Source organism: Remersonia thermophila, chromosome 3 (genome assembly GCF_042764415.1).
Source record: "Remersonia thermophila strain ATCC 22073 chromosome 3, whole genome shotgun sequence".
Lineage (NCBI taxonomy): Eukaryota > Fungi > Ascomycota > Sordariomycetes > Sordariales > Chaetomiaceae > Remersonia > Remersonia thermophila.
The window spans coordinates 2554524-2574112 of NC_092219.1; the positions used below are offsets into that span (position 1 = coordinate 2554524).

The 19589-nt window shown below is 59.2% G+C and overlaps 7 protein-coding genes across 7 annotated transcripts; 4 read left to right on the forward strand and 3 right to left on the reverse strand.

Annotated features, from left to right (window-relative positions):
• Positions 1 to 1777: 1777 nt before the first annotated feature.
• VTJ83DRAFT_3537 (uncharacterized protein) lies at positions 1778 to 3214 on the forward strand (the record flags this gene model as incomplete). Its single annotated transcript, XM_071009926.1, has 1 exon — positions 1778 to 3214. The coding sequence occupies one exon, from the start codon at positions 1778 to 1780 to the stop codon at positions 3212 to 3214; it is 1437 nt and encodes a 478-aa protein (XP_070867415.1).
• Positions 3215 to 4329: 1115 nt separating this feature from the next.
• On the reverse strand, positions 4330 to 5140 carry VTJ83DRAFT_3538 (uncharacterized protein; the record flags this gene model as incomplete). The annotated part of the gene is made up of 2 exons (XM_071009927.1): positions 4330 to 4697; positions 4777 to 5140. The coding sequence occupies 2 exons, from the start codon at positions 5138 to 5140 to the stop codon at positions 4330 to 4332; spliced, it is 732 nt and encodes a 243-aa protein (XP_070867416.1).
• Positions 5141 to 5856: 716 nt separating this feature from the next.
• VTJ83DRAFT_3539 (uncharacterized protein) lies at positions 5857 to 6675 on the forward strand (the record flags this gene model as incomplete). The annotated part of the gene is made up of 2 exons (XM_071009928.1): positions 5857 to 6381; positions 6499 to 6675. 2 exons carry the CDS (start codon positions 5857 to 5859, stop codon positions 6673 to 6675), a joined length of 702 nt encoding a protein of 233 aa, XP_070867417.1.
• Positions 6676 to 7911: 1236 nt separating this feature from the next.
• VTJ83DRAFT_3540 (uncharacterized protein) lies at positions 7912 to 8983 on the forward strand (the record flags this gene model as incomplete). Its single annotated transcript, XM_071009930.1, has 2 exons — positions 7912 to 8402; positions 8452 to 8983. The coding sequence occupies 2 exons, from the start codon at positions 7912 to 7914 to the stop codon at positions 8981 to 8983; spliced, it is 1023 nt and encodes a 340-aa protein (XP_070867418.1).
• Positions 8984 to 9565: 582 nt separating this feature from the next.
• On the reverse strand, positions 9566 to 11085 carry VTJ83DRAFT_3541 (uncharacterized protein; the record flags this gene model as incomplete). The annotated part of the gene is made up of 2 exons (XM_071009931.1): positions 9566 to 10938; positions 11022 to 11085. The coding sequence occupies 2 exons, from the start codon at positions 11083 to 11085 to the stop codon at positions 9566 to 9568; spliced, it is 1437 nt and encodes a 478-aa protein (XP_070867419.1).
• Positions 11086 to 12212: 1127 nt separating this feature from the next.
• On the reverse strand, positions 12213 to 13655 carry VTJ83DRAFT_3542 (uncharacterized protein; the record flags this gene model as incomplete). The annotated part of the gene is made up of 6 exons (XM_071009932.1): positions 12213 to 12336; positions 12398 to 12454; positions 12510 to 12636; positions 12700 to 13115; positions 13209 to 13482; positions 13544 to 13655. The coding sequence occupies 6 exons, from the start codon at positions 13653 to 13655 to the stop codon at positions 12213 to 12215; spliced, it is 1110 nt and encodes a 369-aa protein (XP_070867420.1).
• A 702-nt stretch (positions 13656 to 14357) lies between these two features.
• Positions 14358 to 19151, forward strand: VTJ83DRAFT_3543 (uncharacterized protein; the record flags this gene model as incomplete). The annotated part of the gene is made up of 2 exons (XM_071009933.1): positions 14358 to 14405; positions 14478 to 19151. 2 exons carry the CDS (start codon positions 14358 to 14360, stop codon positions 19149 to 19151), a joined length of 4722 nt encoding a protein of 1573 aa, XP_070867421.1.
• Positions 19152 to 19589: the final 438 nt, after the last annotated feature.

The window sequence follows — 19589 nt, forward strand, 5'->3', positions numbered from 1 at the left end:
AGTGCTGACCGAGCGAGGCTGTTCGAAGCCACGATTTCCCACCCACTTTCCCTATCCATCCATCCCGTCGCATCCCTCAAGCCCCCCCGGATCCGAAGTCGGTGGCCAACCAGCACAGCCAGCGCGCCTTGCACCTTGATTCTCACGCTCGGCCCGCCCTTCAAAGTGCGCCTCCAACCCATGCAGAAGCTCTTGACCTTAGCGGCCTCCCCCGATTGGGCAAACCGAGGATAGACAGTCCTGGAAGGTTCTCTGTGAGAGAAGCCTACGCAGTATATTTTTTTTTTTTTACTTTTTTGATTTTGGCCTGTCCGGTGGCTCGGTCGGCTGTCCGTGGTGGATACGGAGTGGATAATCTCCCCTCATGATGCATGCTTGGCGGGTATGGTGGGTTGGTGGAGCTTTGGGATGACGGGCGGTCGACGTCCTGACCATCCAACGTCGAGCGGCTCGGACAGCGTTCCCGTCGCTTTGTCTTAGCTCGCGGCTTTCAAAGCGCAAACGAGCCCAGGTCTCCCCTTTTCCCGCCGCTGCCTCGCACACAACCCTCCCTGTCGGTCGCAACACCGGCGGGGCAGGCCCAGGCTCTAGGGCTCCCTACTCGATGACTGCAGAAAGAGGTCTCCATAATCCCTGGCTGCGGCTTGTCATGTGGACAGACTAGAGGTAACCTACTGGATGTTGGGACAGCTTGCCGGTGGTGGGCTCATCTTGTGGATGGAACCGGGTCCAGAAGAAGGAGATGCTAAGATATCTTGGCCTCGTAGCGCCCAGGCCGCACACAAAATACACACGCACACACACGCACACATCATCTCGGACCAACGAGTCCAGCCAGGCCTTGGAGGTTTCGTCTCATCTCACCATCCAACTGCCCGTGCTTCGTCAGGGCTCTCTCCCTTACCGTCTTTTTCCTGGACATCTCCACCTCGCTCTTCTCTCCCCCTACTGCCTTGCCTCCTCCTCCTCTCTCTTTCGACTTTTTGGTCTCAGCAGCCTTTGTGCGCTTTGCACTTTGGTTTCATCCAACCCGGAAGGTAAGATACCTTACCATCCAAGACCGGTATCTGCTGGTTTCTGTTGTGGCGCCTTGACCGGCCCGGGGAAATCGTTTATCAGCATGTCCCTGTCATGCCGATTGCCCCGCAATCGCTCTCTTGAACCCCACTAACAGATAAACACGGTCCAGAAATTATACGCCAATCCGTGCCGAGCTTCAACCTACCGACTTGACCTCTCGGTCACCCGCAACCGGTCCCGACCTCCTCCCTCCTGTAGCGTCATGTGCAGCGTTGGCTGCCCATCAAGGCCCCCTATTCAGCCTGCTGCGACTGCACACCACCTCCGTTGCCTCTGAGCCTTCCTGTCTCACAGCCGCCGGTGACGTCCGGGTCTTTTTTTTTTACGGTCCCCGTTCCGAACCCTCTTCCCTCTTCGACTACACCAGCCCATACCGGTAATACGCCTGCGCGCAGCGCCAACCTGTCGTCGCGCCCATATCGTCCTGTCACGACCCCGACCGCTGCACGAGACACAGATTAAGCATCAACTTTGAGAGGGACCGTATCATCCGTCGCCGACTCCGTCCTGCCGTACCGTGACCCTGAGGACCAGGCGATCTCGTCTGCATTGTCCCTACGTAGAGAACCGCCTCCCTAGCGACCGACTAGCGACCGACTGGTCTTCCTGCTCTCGCTCATTGACCATCGCTTGGATCCCTCCACCTCCCTTCTCCCCCCCTCCCCCGGCCCCTCGATAACCGCCCGAGTCTTTCTTGATGGCGGCCGAACTACACTCGGACCTTGCCATCCGGCCGGTCCCCCGAGACATCCGCGCCGTCGGCGGCGCGCACCACACCTCGGACGACAGAAGGCACAAACACTCGAGGTCATCATACTCCGAAGCATCGCCGCTGACGTCAAGGAATAACTCGCTTACCTTCCGTCCCGCGAAACGGGCCATGCCGTCGCCCGACAAAACCATCGCCGTCATCAACGCCAGCGGACGGCAAGCCGCCTCGTTCATCCGCGTCGCCACCGCCGTCGGGTACCATGTCCGCGCCCAGATGAGGAATCGCGAGGGCATCGTCGCCAAGGAGGTGGCCACCAACCCCAACGTCACGGTTCTCATCGGCGAGCTGTACACAAAGGACAACCCCAAGGAGCATGTCGACGTGTCGCGCAACGGGCCCATCTCGGGCATCGGGGTCAACCACCGCCTCATCTCGGACCTGTTCCGCGGCGCCCAGCTGGCCTTCATCAACACAACCTTCTACGGGGACGAGCAAAAGATTGGCGAGGCTCTGGCGGACGCCGCCAAGAGGGCCGGCATTCAGCACTACGTCTACTCGTCCATGCCAGACCATAGTGCCTACAACAAGGACTGGCCAGCGCTGCCGCTGTGGTCGTCGAAGCACAAGGTCGAGGAGTACGTGCGCAAGATTGGCCTCCCGGCCACCTTTGTCTACACCGGCATCTACAACAACAACTTCACGTCGCTCCCTTACCCGCTGTTCTGCACCGAGCCGCAGCCCGACGGCTCGTGGATCTGGCAAGCGCCTTTCCATCCCGACGTCAAGCTGCCGTGGCTCGACGCCGAGCACGACGTAGGCCCGGCGGTGCTGCAAATCTTCAAGGACGGCGTCAAGAAATGGGGCGGCGGCAAGCGCATCGCCCTTGCCTACGAGATGCTGTCGCCGCGCGAGGCCTGCGAGGTGTTCTCGCGCGGCGTCGGCCGTCCCGTGCGTTACGTCCACGGCCCCATCAAGATTGAGGTCAAGATCCCCGAAGGCTACCGGGAACAGCTGGAGGCGCTTGAGAAGTTGTTCGGCCTGGGCCACGACGACCCGGCCAAGCAGCCCCCTTACTTTGGCGACGCCGACCTCGAGAGGAGCTGCCCCACGGATGCGCTCGAGTTATGGGAGGGTCCCCGAGGCCTCGAAGAGTACGCCCGCGAGGTGTTCCCGCTCGAGGAGCAGGCCAACGGCCTGACATGGATGCTGCCCGACGACGACGACCACGACGACGACGACGGCGGCGGCAGCGGTGCACATCGGAACGGAAACGGCACCTCGGGTTCCAATCCTCCACCTTACAGCATCAATGGATACATCACCACCCTCGAGCAGGTGACGCTGGACTCGGACGGCGAGGATGAGGACGATGGCCTTGTCATGCGGGGGCTGAAGCGTGATGACGAGGAATGGCTTGCCTAGTCGCACGAGTCAGGCTGCCGCGATTGCGCTATCGCGCCTCTTCCTGCGGATGCGGCTCTCCGTTGGGGGGTCTGACCTCACCCTCATCCATCCTCTTTACCACACCCATGGTTCTCTTGTCCATCTCCGCCCTTTTTTTGTTTCTTTTTTTGTTTTTGTTTTTTTTTATCTTTTACTTGACTTTACAGGAGCATTATGGCACGGAGCAACGGCGAACAAAACGTTTGAGAAAAACTGTATGGGGTTGGGGGCGCGACAAGCATGCTTGATAGGGTTCCATCCAACCTTGACACGGAGCAAGAGAGAGAGGAGGGTTATCTAAGGGAAAGGAAGGGTCGGGCGGCGGCGGGGGTTCAAGGCGCGCTTGCTTGTATTTCACACATGCATGGCTGTCTGTCTGTCTGTCTGTCTGTCTGTCTGTAGGTTTGTTTATCTGTCTGTGTCTTGCAATGGGCGTTCTGGCGGTATGCGGGCGTGGAGTTATCGAAGAAGGGGCATGAAAAAGCAAAAAAGTTTTATTTTTGTTGCTTGGTATCCGAGGTGAAAGAAATGGCAAGAGAAATGGCAAGCATGGCAGCATCATGAAGATGAGTATGATGATGGTTGACCTCGGTCCCATACCCATCACTACCGACCGCGTGCATTGTTTGCGTCTTGAAAGAGGGTTGATTGCCTGCCTCCGGTGAGCCGCGGGTTGACATAAAGGGCCGAGCTCCTGATGAGAGAGAGGGATAGCCATGCTTGAACACGGCCGCGTCGACTCACTCCCGGCAGCGTCCAGGTCGCGGCTCGGCGGGATGGTCGTGGGACACGGGCATTGTTCTCAGGGCATCTCTTGCTAGACCACCATCATTTCCGGCGTCATGATTATAAATTACTGTGGTCAGGTGCAGATCCACCGGCGTACGTGTGTGTATGTGTATGTACAGCACATGACACCATCGACCGCTGAAGTCTATCACAGAGCGACCCTCCTTTCCTTCCCATCACGTTGAATGGCATGACATGGTACCCAAAGTTTCCTTCATAACCCATCGCTGCACGCCACCTCTCCACCTCCCCAACGTCTATAGTAGACGTGCAATGGCTCGCAGCCTCTCTGGGCCGCCAGCCCCTTAGAACTTGCCAAGAGCCAGGTTGCCCAACATCTCCTTGGCCGTCAGCCACGTCGTCTTCCACAGGGTCGGCACGTCCAGCGTGCTCGAGAGGCCGTCGGCGAAGCCGAAGAAGAGCATGGGCGGGATCCAGCCGCGGGCGTACTCGAGCGCGAAGCAGCCGCCGTCGGGCATCTTGTACTGCTTGACGTCGCCGCGGCGGAGGTGGTGGACGGAGCCCGGGGTGTAGATCTCCGGGGCGTACTGGCCGGGGACGTAGGCCATCTGGGTGCCCGTCAGGATGTGGAAGTAGTCGTCGGCCGTGTGGCGGCCGGTGTGGCCCTCGGTGCCGATGGCGGTGCCGAAGATGATGAGGTACTCGGTGATGCCTGAGGGGGAGGGAGGGGGAGGTGGGATCCACGGTTAGCAGAGACAAGGGGCCAACGCGGGGGAGGGGAGGAGACGCACTGGCATGGATGATGTACATGGCACCCATGGCGCCGCCGGCATTGTTGAAGACCCAGTCCTCGTTGGTGTTGACGTAGCTGCTCACGCGGGCGTCGGTCTTGAGCTCGCCGACGATGTGCTGCACGATGGCGCGGGTGTCGTTGCCGTGCAGGGCGATGCCGCGCGCCGAGACCTCGCGCAGCTGGTCCAGTTCAAAGACGTAGAAGCGGTCCAGGTTGCGGTCGAGGGCGTAGAAGATGGGGGCGAGCACGCCGAGGAGAACGGCGAAGAACTTGAGCAGGCAAGACATGCCGGCGGTGGCCTTGCGGGTGCAGCCGCAGCCGCCCGAGCCTCCCTTCTGGGAGGAGGAGGATTTCGGGGCCATTGGAGAGGGACGGACAGAGAAGGACAGAGAGAGAAAACAATGAATGAAGCGAACCTTGGTGGGTTCGAGAAGGGAAGAGGGAACGGGATGGGATGGGATGGGGAGCGGACGTGGCGGCGATGAAGAAGAGGAGGGGGAAAAAAAAGGAAAGAGAGCAGACCCAGCCTATGTAGAAAAGTCAACAAAAAAAAAGGGCCTCCCTTGTTGTTGGTGCAGTTGCTCCCCGTCCACTTGTCGGCCGTTGACACGTCCCCGAGGCCGCGGAGCTAGGAAACAACCCAAGGGAAAGCGGTGGGTTTGACCCCTGGACGCGGCCCCAGTCGTCAGCGGCGCGCAGCGAATCACAGCCTTGACAGCGTCCCGAAAAAGAGAACGAGCCTTCTTGGCCGGCAGAATTTCCACGGCCGAGCTGAGCTCGAACCCGGATCAGGTCTTCCCACTTTTTTTTTCTTGGGCCTTTTCCATCGAACGATAACGGATGTCCAGATCCCGACCGACGCCAAGGAACAGAATCCGCACCTGCTACTGTACTGCGCATCCCGCGCGTTCCAGCACCCTCAGGCCCGTGTGGACCGCGTACCTGAACGACGACCCTCCGAATCGAACCGGGCGTTCGGCCAGCTCCCGACAAGGCTGCTACTGGAAACCCCCTACTACGGGCAGCAGCCGCAGCCGCAGCCGCAGCAGCAGAAGTGTAAAAAAAAAAAAAAAAAAAGATGACATCAACAGCCACTCCCCCCCGCCTTGCCATCCCAGGCCAACCCCTCGGCCCGGCCTCGCGCTATCGCCCGGGGCCTGGCACCCACCTTCACAACGGGCACCTCTACGCCTCGCTGCTCGGCCACGTCCGCATCACAGCGCCTGCCCGCGCACCAGGACCCGTCAAGCGCCTGACAAAGATCACGCCGGCCCCGGCCCCCGCCGAGCTGCCCACCGTCTCCGTCCTGCCGCCGTCCTCGTCTGCCTCCTCCGCGGCATCGCCATCAGGGCAGGAGGGGGCCGGCGCAGAGCAGAAGCAGAGGAGGAGAGAGGTGCTCCCCGAGGTGGGGAACGTGGTCCTATGCCGGGTGCTGCGCATCACCCCGCGGCAGGCGGTCGTGACGATCCTGGTGTGCGGCGAGACGGTGCTGGAGGCGGAGTGGCAGGGGGTGATTCGCGTGCAGGACGTGAGGGCGACCGAGAAGGATCGGGTCAAGATTTACGAGAGCTTCCGGCCGGGGGACATTGTGAGGGCGGAGGTGGTAAGTTTTTTTTTTTTTTTCCTTTTTTTTTTTCGTTTCTTTTCCTCCTTGGCATCGCCCAGGGCTCGTCGAGCGGCGGCGGACATGCGGCAGCGGGCTGACGGAATTGTCTGGCAGATCTCGCTCGGCGACCAGGCCAACTACTACCTCTCGACGGCAAAGAACGAGCTCGGCGTCGTGCTGGCGACGAGCGAGACGGGGAATACGATGCAGCCTGTGAGCTGGAAGGAGATGAGGGATCCCGTGACGGGCGTGTCGGAGTGGAGGAAGGTGGCCCAGCCGCAGCCGCAGTGAGGATGAAGAGAAGGAGGAGGAGCAGGAGGAGGAGCAGGAGATGGAGCCGGTTCGACACGAGGGAGAACAAGAAGGAAAGAGGCAGCTTGGCGGGCGGGCTCTACACGACAACTTCTGCCGACTTCTACGAGGGCCCTGTTCCGATGGCCTTGAGAGGGTCTCGCTGGGAGGCGGCACGCGGATGCGCTGCCAACCAACACACACGCTGCCCGAGCAGCACGGTCCGCTTCGCAGCCAAACACGTATGTATCGGCTGCATGTTTGTTGGACGCCAGCAAAAGACACCAAGGCGCGGTGGTGAGCCATGAAATGAGGGGCCACAACAGACGAGGCTCATTTCCGCCGGAATTGGCGTTTTCAACACAAACAGGGCCTGTCCCTCCATACACAGCACGTTTCGTTGCCGAATCTCGCAGCGTCATCCGTCGTCCACGGCGTCGATGGAGGGAAGCGCCTAGGGAAGCTAACACGAGGAGCCGTGCCGGATGGGCATTCGGTCGGTGCCTGGCATGGTTCCTGCATGAGCTAGTTAGTCAGTTCCTGTAAGCCGGGTACCTACAAAAGTACTCAGCAACGAGCGCAATACCACCACCACACATGCATCGGGAACCCGATGACAAATTTCGGGGTTCGTGGACCGGTACCTCGTCCTTCAAAGCACCTCTTGCATGCCGCATTGCGTGCAGCGGCAAGGCGTCAATGCATGTTGCTTTTTCTCTGCATGTAGACATGTATTTTTGTCATGATGACCCGGAATGCCAAAGCGGCCGTCTCTCGATCCCGGTCGAGCACGCCGATCCCTCTCCAGCCTGACGATGTGAATCGGGGCTTGGGCCCGCCACGAAGACCATGCACGACGTCAGCCCAGGGACCGTCAGAAAAGCGTCCGCGGCCCCCCGTCTTAGCACAGCCAAACGGATGCCAAGAGCACCAACGGCGCAGAGGACCCCAGCCATCCAGCCATCCATCCCTCCACGACTCTGCGAGCCCACCCAGCCGTGCGCTTTTGTCCTTCAGCGCCACCCTCGTCCGAACTTTCCGAAACAACAAGTACAATAATACTAGTTACTTCTGAGACGAGGGACGCCACCGGCGCCTCTGTGCGCTTGCTTGCTTGCTTGCCTGCTTGCTTGCTTGCTTGCTCGTTTCGTTCGGCCGATCGACCGAAGCACGTCCATCTCCTGGCCAGCCAACGCCAAATACCATCCGAGCCGCATCGAGAAATCATACCAAACCATGAGCGCAACCGCCATCATGACCGTCGCGCATCCCGGCACCCTGACGACGTCCACTGCCACCCTCACCACCACCGCCGCCGCCGCCGCCGCCGCCGCCACCACCACGACCACCACGACCACCGCGACCACCACCACCGCAACCACCACCACCGCAACCACCATGACCGGATCGCAATCCATCGCCTGCTGTCCCAAGTGCGGCTACGGCGCCGAGCTGCCGCTCTTCGAGGAGACGCAGGCCGCCCTGCTCAAGGCCCAGCAAAGGATTTCCAACCTCGAGGCCCAGGTGCGCCTGCTCAACCAAAAGGCCACGGCCGCCGTCGACCGCTGGGCCGACTACGAGGACGAGCTCACGCGCCTCCGCGCCGAGCTCGACTCGCGCCCGCAGACGCCCGCCGGGCCGCCGCCGCCGCCGCTCTCGTCCCTCCCGTCCCTCCCGTCCCTCTCGCCCTCCGCCCCGCCCGCCGCCCTCGCCAGCCCCCCGGCTCCGTCGCCGGCGGCCCCCGCCCCCGCCGCCCTCGCCCACCCCGTCGCGCAGCTCCTTCCTCACCACCGGCGCCGCCGCCCGCATCTCGGCCCTCCTCTCCCGCAAGCCCGCCTCCCCCGCGCCCGCGCCGCTCAAGCCCGCCCCCACCTCGGTCCCGTCGGGGCAGCTGAGCCCCATCCCCTCCCTCCCCTCCTCCGCCGTCTTCCCTCCCCCCTCGGCGGGCTCGCACCCCACCCCGCCGCCCTCGCTGCCGTCCTCGGCCCAGCTCACGACCGAGGACCTCCTCGCCGCCCTGTCCCGCGAGCAGGCCCTCCGCCAGGAGGCCGAGGGCAAGCTGAGCCAGACGAGCCGCGAGGTGGAGGAGCTGAGCGTGAGCTTGTTTGAGCAGGCCAACGAGATGGTGGCGGCCGAGCGGAGGGCGAGGGCCAAGCTCGAGGCGCGCGTCGGGGAGCTGGAGCGGAGGGAAGGCGACAAGCGGAGGAGGCTCGAGCGGCTGGAGCAGGCCGTGGCCAGGATCGAGAGGGTCAGGGGGGTGCTGCAGGAGGGGGAGCGGCCGGCGAGCAAAGAGGGAGATGAGAAATAAATACCCTTGGGTCATCGGGACATGAGAAAGAGAGGAAGAAAAAAAAACCGGTGGCACGGAGGAGGACCTAATGCGATACCCACCTATGTTATGGCTTTGGGGTTGTAAGAATAAGCGGTTCACGACCGGAGAGGGTGTGGTGTGTGTGTGTGAGTGTGTCAGCCTGTCTGTCTGTCTGTCTGTGTGTATTCTGGTTACTGGATGGGTGGGTTGGGTGGGTTGCATGGCATGGCTTTTTTTTTTTTTTTGTGTGTGTTTTTCCACGGAGCATGGCATGGACATCATGATACCTGGCTGGTACCTAGGCAAGGGCTCTGGAGGTAACGGATAGCACGTAAGGTTGTATATCGCATAGAAACCACTTCTAATACAGGGTATTCTTTTTGTTTTAAATCTTGCTTTCTACGAGAACGGCACCGCAATACACGGCAGTCCAGATTCTATTGACCATCATGCACATGCCTCATCGTCAACTCCATCCATCACAGCCTCCGGCTGGGCTGGCGCAGAGGCCGGCGACCTCGCAGGTGTCTACTTGACCTACCATGTCTCATGGCTGGTTTTTGTTTCTTTTTTCTTCTTTCACTCGGATGCTGCTGTCGTAGCCTCTGCCGCAGGGCTCTTCTCCTTCGCTGGGCTCTTTTCCCTCGCCGGGCTCTTCTCCTTGGAAGGCCCATCCTGGGCCGCGCTGGCCTTGGAGCCATTCCACAGCTCCAGCATTCTCCGGACCTGAGGGCCCCACACTTCCTCCCCCTTGAACAGGTCGTCATACTCCATGCAGCGAGGGCCGCCGAGGGAAAAGTTGTTCTGGCGGGTCCGCACCAGCTCGGCCATGAGACCGCCGCAGCCAAGCTTCTCGCCCAGATCGTGGCACAAGCTACGCACGTAAAAGCCCGACGAGACCGTCATGCGGATCTTGGCCGCCGGAGGGCCCCTGCCCTCCCACGGGGGCGGCGCGTCGGGCGCCGGCGGCGGCGGAACCAGGTTCGACCCCTTGCCCTGGGGCCTCTGCGCTGGCGGGAGCTGGCCCAGCGCCCCCGACATCAAGGGCTCCGCGGCGCCCTCGGCGTTGGTCTTCCTCTTCTTCGCCGCCGGCGCCTCCTCCTCGCCCGCGCCAGAGTCCGTGACCAGGCCGTCGACCCGCTCGTCCGCCTCGCGCTTCTTGGTGTTGTACTCGGCCAGCGCCCGTTCCTCCTCCTTCTCCTGCTGCTGCGCCGGTGTCAACCGGCCGGGGGTCCCCTCCTCGGAGGCTTCCGTCGTCGTCGTCGTCGCCGCCGCCGCCGCCGCCGCCGCCGACGCTTCCTGCCGCTTGGCGACGCGCCACACCGAGTCCACCAGGTTCTTTTCGGCCTGCTCGGCCTCCTCGGTCGGCCAGCGGTGGTTGTGCGTGCCGGGCTCGTACCACTCGACGAGCTCGAGCTCGAGCACGTCGACCTCGCGGGTCTCGATCTCGCGCGGGATGGGCTTGCCCTCGCGGGCGTACTCGTACAGCGGCTTGCCCTCCATCTTGAGGGCCGAGTAGAGCGGGGGCACCTGGCGGATGCGGCCGCGGAAGGTCGCGAGGGCGCTCTCCACGGCGTCGCGCGTCACGTCCTCGTACCGGCCCTTCTTGATGAGGCGGCCCGTGCGGTCGTACGTGTCGGTGCTGGCGCCGAAGAGGACGATGGTCTCGTACGTCTTGGTGCAGCCCAAAAAGTCGTGCAGGGACTTGGTGCCGCGGCCGATGCCCAGGATCAGCACGCCCGTGGCGAGCGGGTCGAGGGTGCCGCCGTGGCCCATCTTGACGTTGAGCTCCTGCTTGACCTTGCTGCGGCGGCGCTTCTGGTACTTGGACTCCTTGTCGCGCTGGGCCCGGTCCCGGTCCAGCAGCGGCTTGAAGAGCGCCGACGGGTTGAAGACGCTCTGGCAATCGCGGATCACCTGGTACGAGCTCATGCCGAAGGGCTTGTTGATGGCTGTTCGTCTTTGGGGTTAGAACGGGCTTCGCATGGGGCACCAAGAATGGGGCAAATGCGATTGTGGACAGCGGGCTACCGACCGAAAACGCCTTCAAGAACATTGTCGGCGGCCATCTTGGCGATGCGTCCGAGTTTCCCTTTCATGAGATGGCGGGTGATGGGGAAAAGCGAAAGAACCGCCAGCGGCCAATCGTCAGCGAGTTGTCGCCCGGTGTTGATTCCAATGGGTTCTGTTGTTGGATGAAGCTCGAGCACCTAGAGGAATCAACACGGCATCTCTGCGGGCAAACGAGAGGCGAGGCTCGCGCGGTCGGTGAGGGATGCGCTTCCAACCTTCTGAACGTTTGGTCGCCGGACCCTGGACGGAGAAATGTCTTTGACGGCTTATCGATTAGCATCAGTGCTGTGTACGCAGTAGGCACTCCGTACGTAGTGATCTTATCGATTGGGGGCTTGATAACGCGATAGCTAACCCCACACCCCAAGGCGTGGGCCATGCCATGGCATCCATCAACTTCAGGACATCGAGCCTTCGTCACAGCTACTTGCAGTCAGGACCTAGCCCTCGCCTGTTCAGCAGTTGTACCCTCAAACATCGGTAATCGCGTCGATTTTTAGCACAGTTCGAGCCGCTTATACGTATGTCTTCATGTGCTTTTTCTCTGGTGTATGATGGACCCCCTACTAATACCGATGTGTATTGCTTGCTACACCCTTACAAATCGGCACCATGGCCCCGTGGAAAGGTGCTTAACTTCTTCTGCAACCAAACCAGTCATGACAAAAAAGAGGGGTTGCCTTGACATGTGCTATCGTAGTATGGGTGGGGTTGGGAATCCCTTCGATCTCCATCGTTACGAGCGCGAGGAACGAAGTGCTTTAGCATGCCGGCAGTAGACAGGCCCAGTGGTATCCTATCAATACGCCCACCGCTGACCAGTACGGCTTCCCTTTCGCCACACTTGTTAGAGTATCATCCCAACCACGCTTGATAAAGCTTAAACATTAAGGGAGATTTTGCGGGGGTGAGAGCATCTCCCATCGTGCCCCATCTGGGGTGATGCTTTGTAACTATCACCCTTCCTAACCGTCCTATCCATTGTGGTTTGCCTTGCGTGCGGTGTGTTCTTCCGTGCCAAGCCAACCCCCTAGACGGAGATAAAGTGCCGGTGCCGACGTATATCGCTTCGCAGGCAGTTCCAACGTCTCAGGTGTGTGACTTGGTCTTGTACGGTTGGTCCCGTGTGAAGGTGGAGGGGAAGAGGCGCCATCTAGACGCCTCTACCCAATGATCTGTCTCCACTCTTTCCCTTCCGAGAGACCTTGTATTTCTCTTCCCAGCCATCGTAGCCTCTGGGGTACTTGTTGACTAGGTACTCCATCGTTTCCATGGCGCTATCATCTTGTCAGCGCAGATTCCTTGGCGTCCCTGAAATCCCAACCAGGGATATCTTACTCTTGCCGGAAGCGCAAGGAGGAGCTGCACGCAATGGAAGAGTGCAAGTCAAACCGTCTTCATCCGGTCAGCAGCATGTAGGATGGAATCAGTAACTTCTGATATGGCTTACATCGAGTACAGAGCATTGCGGTCATCGTGGTCCTCTTCAGGCTCAGCGATGGGGAAGAACTCTTGGTATGCCTTGATGTAAGTCTTCCCAAAGCGGTAGTGGGGCACCCTCCATGCCGCAACATCATCTGTAAGGCGTATTGTGCTAAGCATAGATGCACTTCTTTAAGTTCCTGTACAGGGATACTTGCACTCATTATGTGCCCAGAAGACGCAGGCGTCGAACATGATGGGCTTTCCGGTTGCATTGTCGGTACGGCAGTTTCCATACCGCAGATCTCCATGGACCAGGACAGGCTTGATGGACTTGAGAACGGTCAGGGGCCTCAAGAGGCGCGGAATTACCTTCTCATAGAGTTGTGTGGAAAGCGCCTTGAGCTTGGGGTCGGGCCCGTGGACGAGTTCCTCGCGCTCCAGTATCCGCGCCATGCCTCGTCGGAAGAACTCCTCCCATGTGTCACACCAGGTGTTGTCCTGGGGTATGGAGCCTATATGAGTTGGCACATCGAACCCAAACTTACTTGGGGAGAACGGGATCGAAGCCTTGTGCAGCCTTGCGACCGCGGTCGTGAAGCTCTCGATTTCAGGAGGCTCTTCGGTCATATTGCTAGGGACAGGGGATCAGCAACGGGATAACGGACAAGCATAATGCTCAAGGGTCTGGTAGTCAAGGCAACCCTGAGAATAAGAACCTACTCACTGGAAATCACATAAAAAGAAATGGAACCGAGAATTAGACTGGTATGTACCCCACGCGTATGGCTTAGGAACGAAGTCTGGAGTGATGGAGTAGAGAGTGGACATGCTCGCAAACTCCCCCCTCATCATGGAGTAACCACTCTCAAACTCGGCAACCTTGAGAGAGAAGTCTTTGATTGTGCCATCCGGCAATCTTGTTTCCAGCCGCGCTGTCTGTGAGCAGAAGCTCGATCCATGTGGCGTAATGCTTATCACCTCGGAGCCTTCTGGCAGCTCTGCGACGCGAGATCAGACGGGGTATGTCAACAACCAGTGTGATTGGAAGGCCAAACTTACTGGCTTTTACCTCCGGATCGACTGTCTCAAAGGGATTGGGACCCGTTCGCAGTGGAAGAACATGGCCGTCGTTGCACCTAAAGGCAGTAGGCATGGTGTTGGTGGCGGTCATCAAACAGCATACACTCTACTGTGTAAAGACACATCGGATCAAAAGAGATGCGCCATCCCAGAGTGAGGCAGGTTGAGAAGGCATTGCTTAAGAACAAGAAAACAATCGAAGTCCTATTTGGGGAAAGGGGGCGCGAGTGATCATGATTGGCTGCTAAGCGCTGAATATAAGCGCTGCGTTCACGCTTGTTAGGTACCTTGGGCGGGCGGCTAAGATGGAGCCGCTACCCCTTGTCCGCATGTCCATGCTGCTCGACAACCAGGCCAACCGCCTACCCTCTTCCTTGCGAGGTGGCAGCCGCGCCCAGGGGTCCTGAATGGTCTCACCAACAGCGTTGTACATAATAGAACGCCAAGCGTATGGATATCCCCGCATCTAAGTTCCGGTGACAACACAGCCCCCTTCACAGCCGGCCTTGTTCAGGTCGGGTTCACAATGCTATTACAGGGCTTCTTCGCACTCAGAGACACAGTCAAAACGGTGATTCCGTAATCTCTTGGCTCCGTGGCAACGGTCCACGACTGCTACAATTCTAGTCCCGGTCCTGCTTCTGCGGTTGACTACGCCGGGTAGACACTGACCAGCCTTGTGGTACGCACACACGCACATGCATACACACACACACACACACTTGTACTATTCGACTCAACGTCTATGCTAAAATCCCGTGATGATCAGACAAGCACATCATGGTTCCTTCCCATGATAACCATACTTGGGATCCTGTCCCCGCCACGGCGGAGGCCAGCATCGTAGGTGATATGTGATCCAGTCCACCCCCTCTTGGCCAGGCCTGCTAACGGCTGACCCACGGTTGTGCAGTTGGATACCAGGCTGAGCTTGAGTCGCCAGTCGAGTCGTGCCCGGGGTTTTCTCCAACGCATGTTATCGCGACAACGAACCCTCCCGCACGAGGGCATGAATGCCCATGGGAATATAGGACTAAACCTCCTATTCTGTCCCACCGAGCCGCTCATCGACCTTATCTTTGTTCACAGTCTTGGAGGAGGGAGTACCAAGACTTGGTGTTATTCTGAGGATCCTGCTCAATTCTGGCCCAAGGAATGGCTGCCCCGGGAGCAAGGGTTTCGCAATGTGCGCATCCACTCGTTTGGCTACGATGCAGACTGGCTGTCGTCCAAGTCCGGCCCGACCATCAACATCTATGATTTTGCCCGTCAACTGCTGGAGTCGCTCCGGCATTCGCCTCATACGTCGAGAACAGAAAACGACATTGTGTTTGTCGCCCACAGCATGGGCGGTCTGGTTATCAAGCAGGCCTATGTGCTGGCTCGTCAAGACCCCTCCATGGCTGATCTAGCCAGGCGGATGAAAGCGATGGTGTTCATGGGCACTCCACACAGGGGCTCTGACCTGGCCCAGACACTCAACAATATCCTACGGTCGTCCTCGCTGTCTGTTCGCTCTTACATAGCAAATCTTACACGCCAGAACGAGCTGCTGGCATTGCTGAATGACTCTTTTCGACACTACGCCAACGATGTCACTCTATTTTCATTCTACGAGTCTCACCCTACGGACCTCTATATCCGTTCCGAGGTCATCGTTCCGAAGGAGTCTGCCATTCTGGGATATACCCATGAGCGATATGCCATGCTCGATGCTGATCATAGGCGTATCTGCAAGTTCGAGTCTCCATCGGATCACAACTATGTCTTCGTGCGCAACACGCTGCGGAGTGTGATAGATTCCATCGTCGAGAGGACGACAAAAGAGCACAAGGTCGACATCTGGCAAGAGCTGCGGCAGATTGAGAGTTTCCTCGGGATGCCGTCGCGACCGGATGATGACCTAGAAGATGTCGAAGCGGCACGGGTCGAGGGCTCTTGTGAGTGGCTTGCGGACAACCCGATATTCCAGAGATGGGTCGATCCGGGCTCTGAGGACAGATCCATGGTATACTGGCTATCCGCAAGGCCGGCCACCGGCAAGTCAGTGCTCTCTGGCTATGTGATCAACTTTCTCGACGACAAGAGCATCGACTGCAGTTACTACTTCTTTCGCCATGGAGACAAGGACAGATCGACCATGAGTGGGTTCCTGCGCTCGCTGTTGTATCAAATGGCCCTGCGCAGCACCCGAGTCCGCCAACAGCTCATGTCAATGATCGAACAAACGGTGCGGTTCAATAAAGACGACAGCAACTTCATCTGGCGCAACTTTGTGTGGCCCATCATCGCCAAAACCAGCACTCCCTCGACGATCCACTATTGGGTTCTTGATGCTCTTGATGAGTGTTCCGGGTTCGACGCCCTGTTCGCCGCCATGTCCTCCATCACGCCGCAGGCCCGTATCCGCATTCTAATCACCAGCCGCAAGCTCCCCGAGATTTCACAAAGATTTGGGGAGCTGCAGGGGATGCCCGGAGATGCGATCTCCGTTTTTCATGAGGAGATCTCCCTGAAGCATACGGAAGCAGACATTCACCTGTATCTCAAGGCGAACCGACACAAACTCCACGTCGGGAGCGAAAACCAGAAAGATGAGTTTATCCTCCGGATTCTGGAAAAGAGCGAGGGCTGCTTTCTGTGGGTACGCTTTGTCCTGGACGAGCTGGCGTCCGCCTGGTCCATCCACCAGGTCATGGACATCTTGAACAAAGTCCCACAGCAGATGGACCCGTTGTACACTCGAGCATTGACGGCCATGTCGTCGAAACCGTCAGAGAGCCGAACGCTCATACGCGCCATACTAACATGGATCGTCTGCGCCGCCAGGCCTCTCACCGTGGCTGAGCTGAGTGAGGCGTTGAGGCTGGACGAGGAGTACGAAGTCCCCGAGCTGGAGAGTGCTGTGGTATCTTTGTGCGCAGGACTTGCCCACGTCGACAAGAATGGAAGGGCCACGATAGTGCACCTCACGGCCAGGACGTTTCTGACAGATCCCGCGCTCGACTCCGAGTTCCGGATTGATGAGAACCAGGGGCATCTGCGTCTGGCAACATGCTGTCTCAAGTTTCTCTGCTCGGACCATATGAGGCTGCCACGGGGCCGGCGAGGCATGAAGAAGCAAACAACCAGTCAATCCCAGACACGCTCGCCTTTCGCTGCCTACGCATGCCTCGAGTTTGCCGAGCATTTACGGCGTGCCACCTCGACCAACAACACGCTGAGCAGCGTGCTACACCAATTTCTTGGAGCCAACATCTTGTCCTGGATCGAGTACGTCGCCGCTGCGGAAAACCTGCCGATCCTGAAGAGGACGGCCAACTCGATCAACACATACCTCCAGCGATGCATCCAGAGCTCCCCTCCCCCCGACGAGTTTGTCCGCCTCGCAGAGACCTGGGTCGTCGACTTACACCGCATCGTTGCCGGATTTGGCTCCAATTTGCTGACATTTCCCCGGGCCATCTACTGGCTCATACCGCCCTTCTGCCCTAAGTCGTCAGCCGTCGCGGCCACAGCTGGCTCCAGGTTCTCCCGGATCACCGTCAAGGGTCTCAAGAACGAGTGTTGGAACGACCGCATCTCCTGCATCGACTCCCACGAAGCTTCCGCTTCGGCGGTTGCCTGCGCAAATACCATATTCGCCGTCGGCTACAGCCGCGGATCTGTCATTCTGCATCACTGCAGCACGTGTCTGCCCTGGAAGACATTGGAACACGGTGGCCCTGTGCGCCACCTTCTGTTCAACGGCCAAAGTACCCATCTCATCTCGGCCGGCCAGCAGGACATTAAGGTTTGGGATGTTGACAGCGGTTCTGTCTGCTGGGACGCGGAGGTCCCGCGCGACATCATGACTGTGGCCTTTACGGAAGATGAAAAGACGGTAATGGTAGCGGACAAGACCAGCACGTTCACGGCATGGAGTATGCAATCTGGCAAGGTTGAGCGGACGTTGAACTGGGCCGAGAAGATGCCGTTTCCCGACGAAGGAACGTTTCGCCGGCCGCCGCAGGTTGCCGCTCTCAGCCCGGACGCATCACTCCTTGGAATAGTGTACCGAGGAAGGCCCGTGTGTCTCTACGAGGTGGAAGAAGAGGAACTGCACGGCGTCGTCAGCCGCGTCAGTGATCACAGTCTCGGGTCCGACCTCTCGCCCATTGCGCTGGTGTTCAACAAAAATCGGGACAGCCCAACCCTCGCCGTGGCTTATGAGGACGGCGATGTGTGTCTGTTCGATTACGAAGAACTCACGATGCTCGCGTCGTTTGAGGCCAGCGCGCACCTACTGGCGTGTAGCCCGGACGGTCTGACGCTGGTGACGGGTAACTCGAATGGCATGGTGCAGCTTCTCGAGTTTGAGACGCTGCGCCTGATCTATCGCGTGGATGCGGCCGACCATGGCGTCCGCGGTCTTTCGTTCAGCCCTGATGGCCAGCGCTTCATGGACGTGCGGGGGTCCCAATGCAACGTGTGGGAACCCGCTGTGCTGCTGGGCATGGCCAAGCGGGCAGGGCCATCGGCCGAGCCAGCCGAGCGGGAACCCGTCATCAAAGGAACGGACGGCGACGAGGTGGAGATCACGAGCATCCAACTGCATGACTCCGAAGACTTTTTCTTCGTTGGCAGATCTGATGGCTCTGTTTCTCTCTTTGATACCGCCTCGGGAGAAGAGCGAAGCGTCCTGTACAAGCACACCCACCAGATATCCGTAACAAACATCGTCTGGGGGTCACAGAAGCGCATCCTCGCTTCCAGCGATACAGCGAGCCGGTTCAAGGTGTTTGCTCTGACGCCAGACTCGCAACTCGGCTGGGATGTCAAGGCCAACCTCATAGACAGGAGAGCCAACTCCATGGTGATCCAGCTGCTGCTGGACCCGTCCAACAACTTCCTGCTCGTGTCAACCGAGGAATACAACAGCGTTTGGGACTTGAGGACGGGGCAGATGGTCAGAATGCACGTTTGGCAGCCACCGCCGTCGTTCTGCTGGATCAATCACCCAAAAAGCCCTGCTCATCACACCTTGATCACAAAGGAGACGGCGACCAATTTTGAGTGGGAATCCCCGGACGCGACGGTCCAGTGGGCAGCCATCCAGACAACGTCAGATGAAGATCCGTTCAGCCCGAGCTCTCGGCGGGTGAAAAATGTCTCTACGTTCGCCCATGGCGAACAACTCGTCGTCGAACTTGCGCTGAGGTACGAGCAATCCACGACAGACATGCTGGTCTTTAGCCTCCCCCCGACAGACTCCAAGAGCTGGATCCTCCAGCCCGCGCAGGGGTTCAACGAGGGGCTTGGAAAGAAGATCCGTCACGTCATCGGTGGCTACGGCTCGAGGCTGGTGTTCCTCGACTCGCAGCGCTGGGTCTGCTCGGTGGACGCCGGCCTGATCGAGAGCCGGTCGTACGTGCGTCATTTCCCCGTTCCGTCCGACTGGCAGAACCAGCAGAGAAAACTGCTCATGGCTGTCACGCGCAAGGGGGAAATTCTGTTCGTCCGGCAGAACGAGGTGGCTATCATCAGCCGCGGGTTGGAATTTGGAGAGAAGCTTGAGGTAGGAGCGGAGGGAGGGGGGCCAATGTAGGATGGTATGGAGTGCTCTATATGTGTTCGTTGTAGAGCTTCCTTGCTGTGAATCGTTGAGGCTGGAAACCTTGTTATAAGACTGGTTGTCCTGCAAGGGACCAGGGTGAAAGAGAACGTGTATACGCAAACCCCGAGGTGGCAGACGACGGGACATGCCCGTATGGCCGTGATATGTTTGTTCCCAGCAATTGCTCTGCTCTGGAGCATCCCACTTACACCGTAGATGTTTGATTACGTCAGCCACAGGGGCCCACGGCATCCCCGCAACATCCCCACCCAGTCCCACTTCTGCATTCGCGCCGAGTCGCGGGTCCCTTCTCAACCCGCGTAAAGTGGTTCCCAGGTTCTGTTCTCTCAGGCTTGTGATTTCCAACCCTGCCCCCCCATCCTCGACCCTTCATCGTCAACCTCGTCCGTGCCGAAGAATTCTGGACCC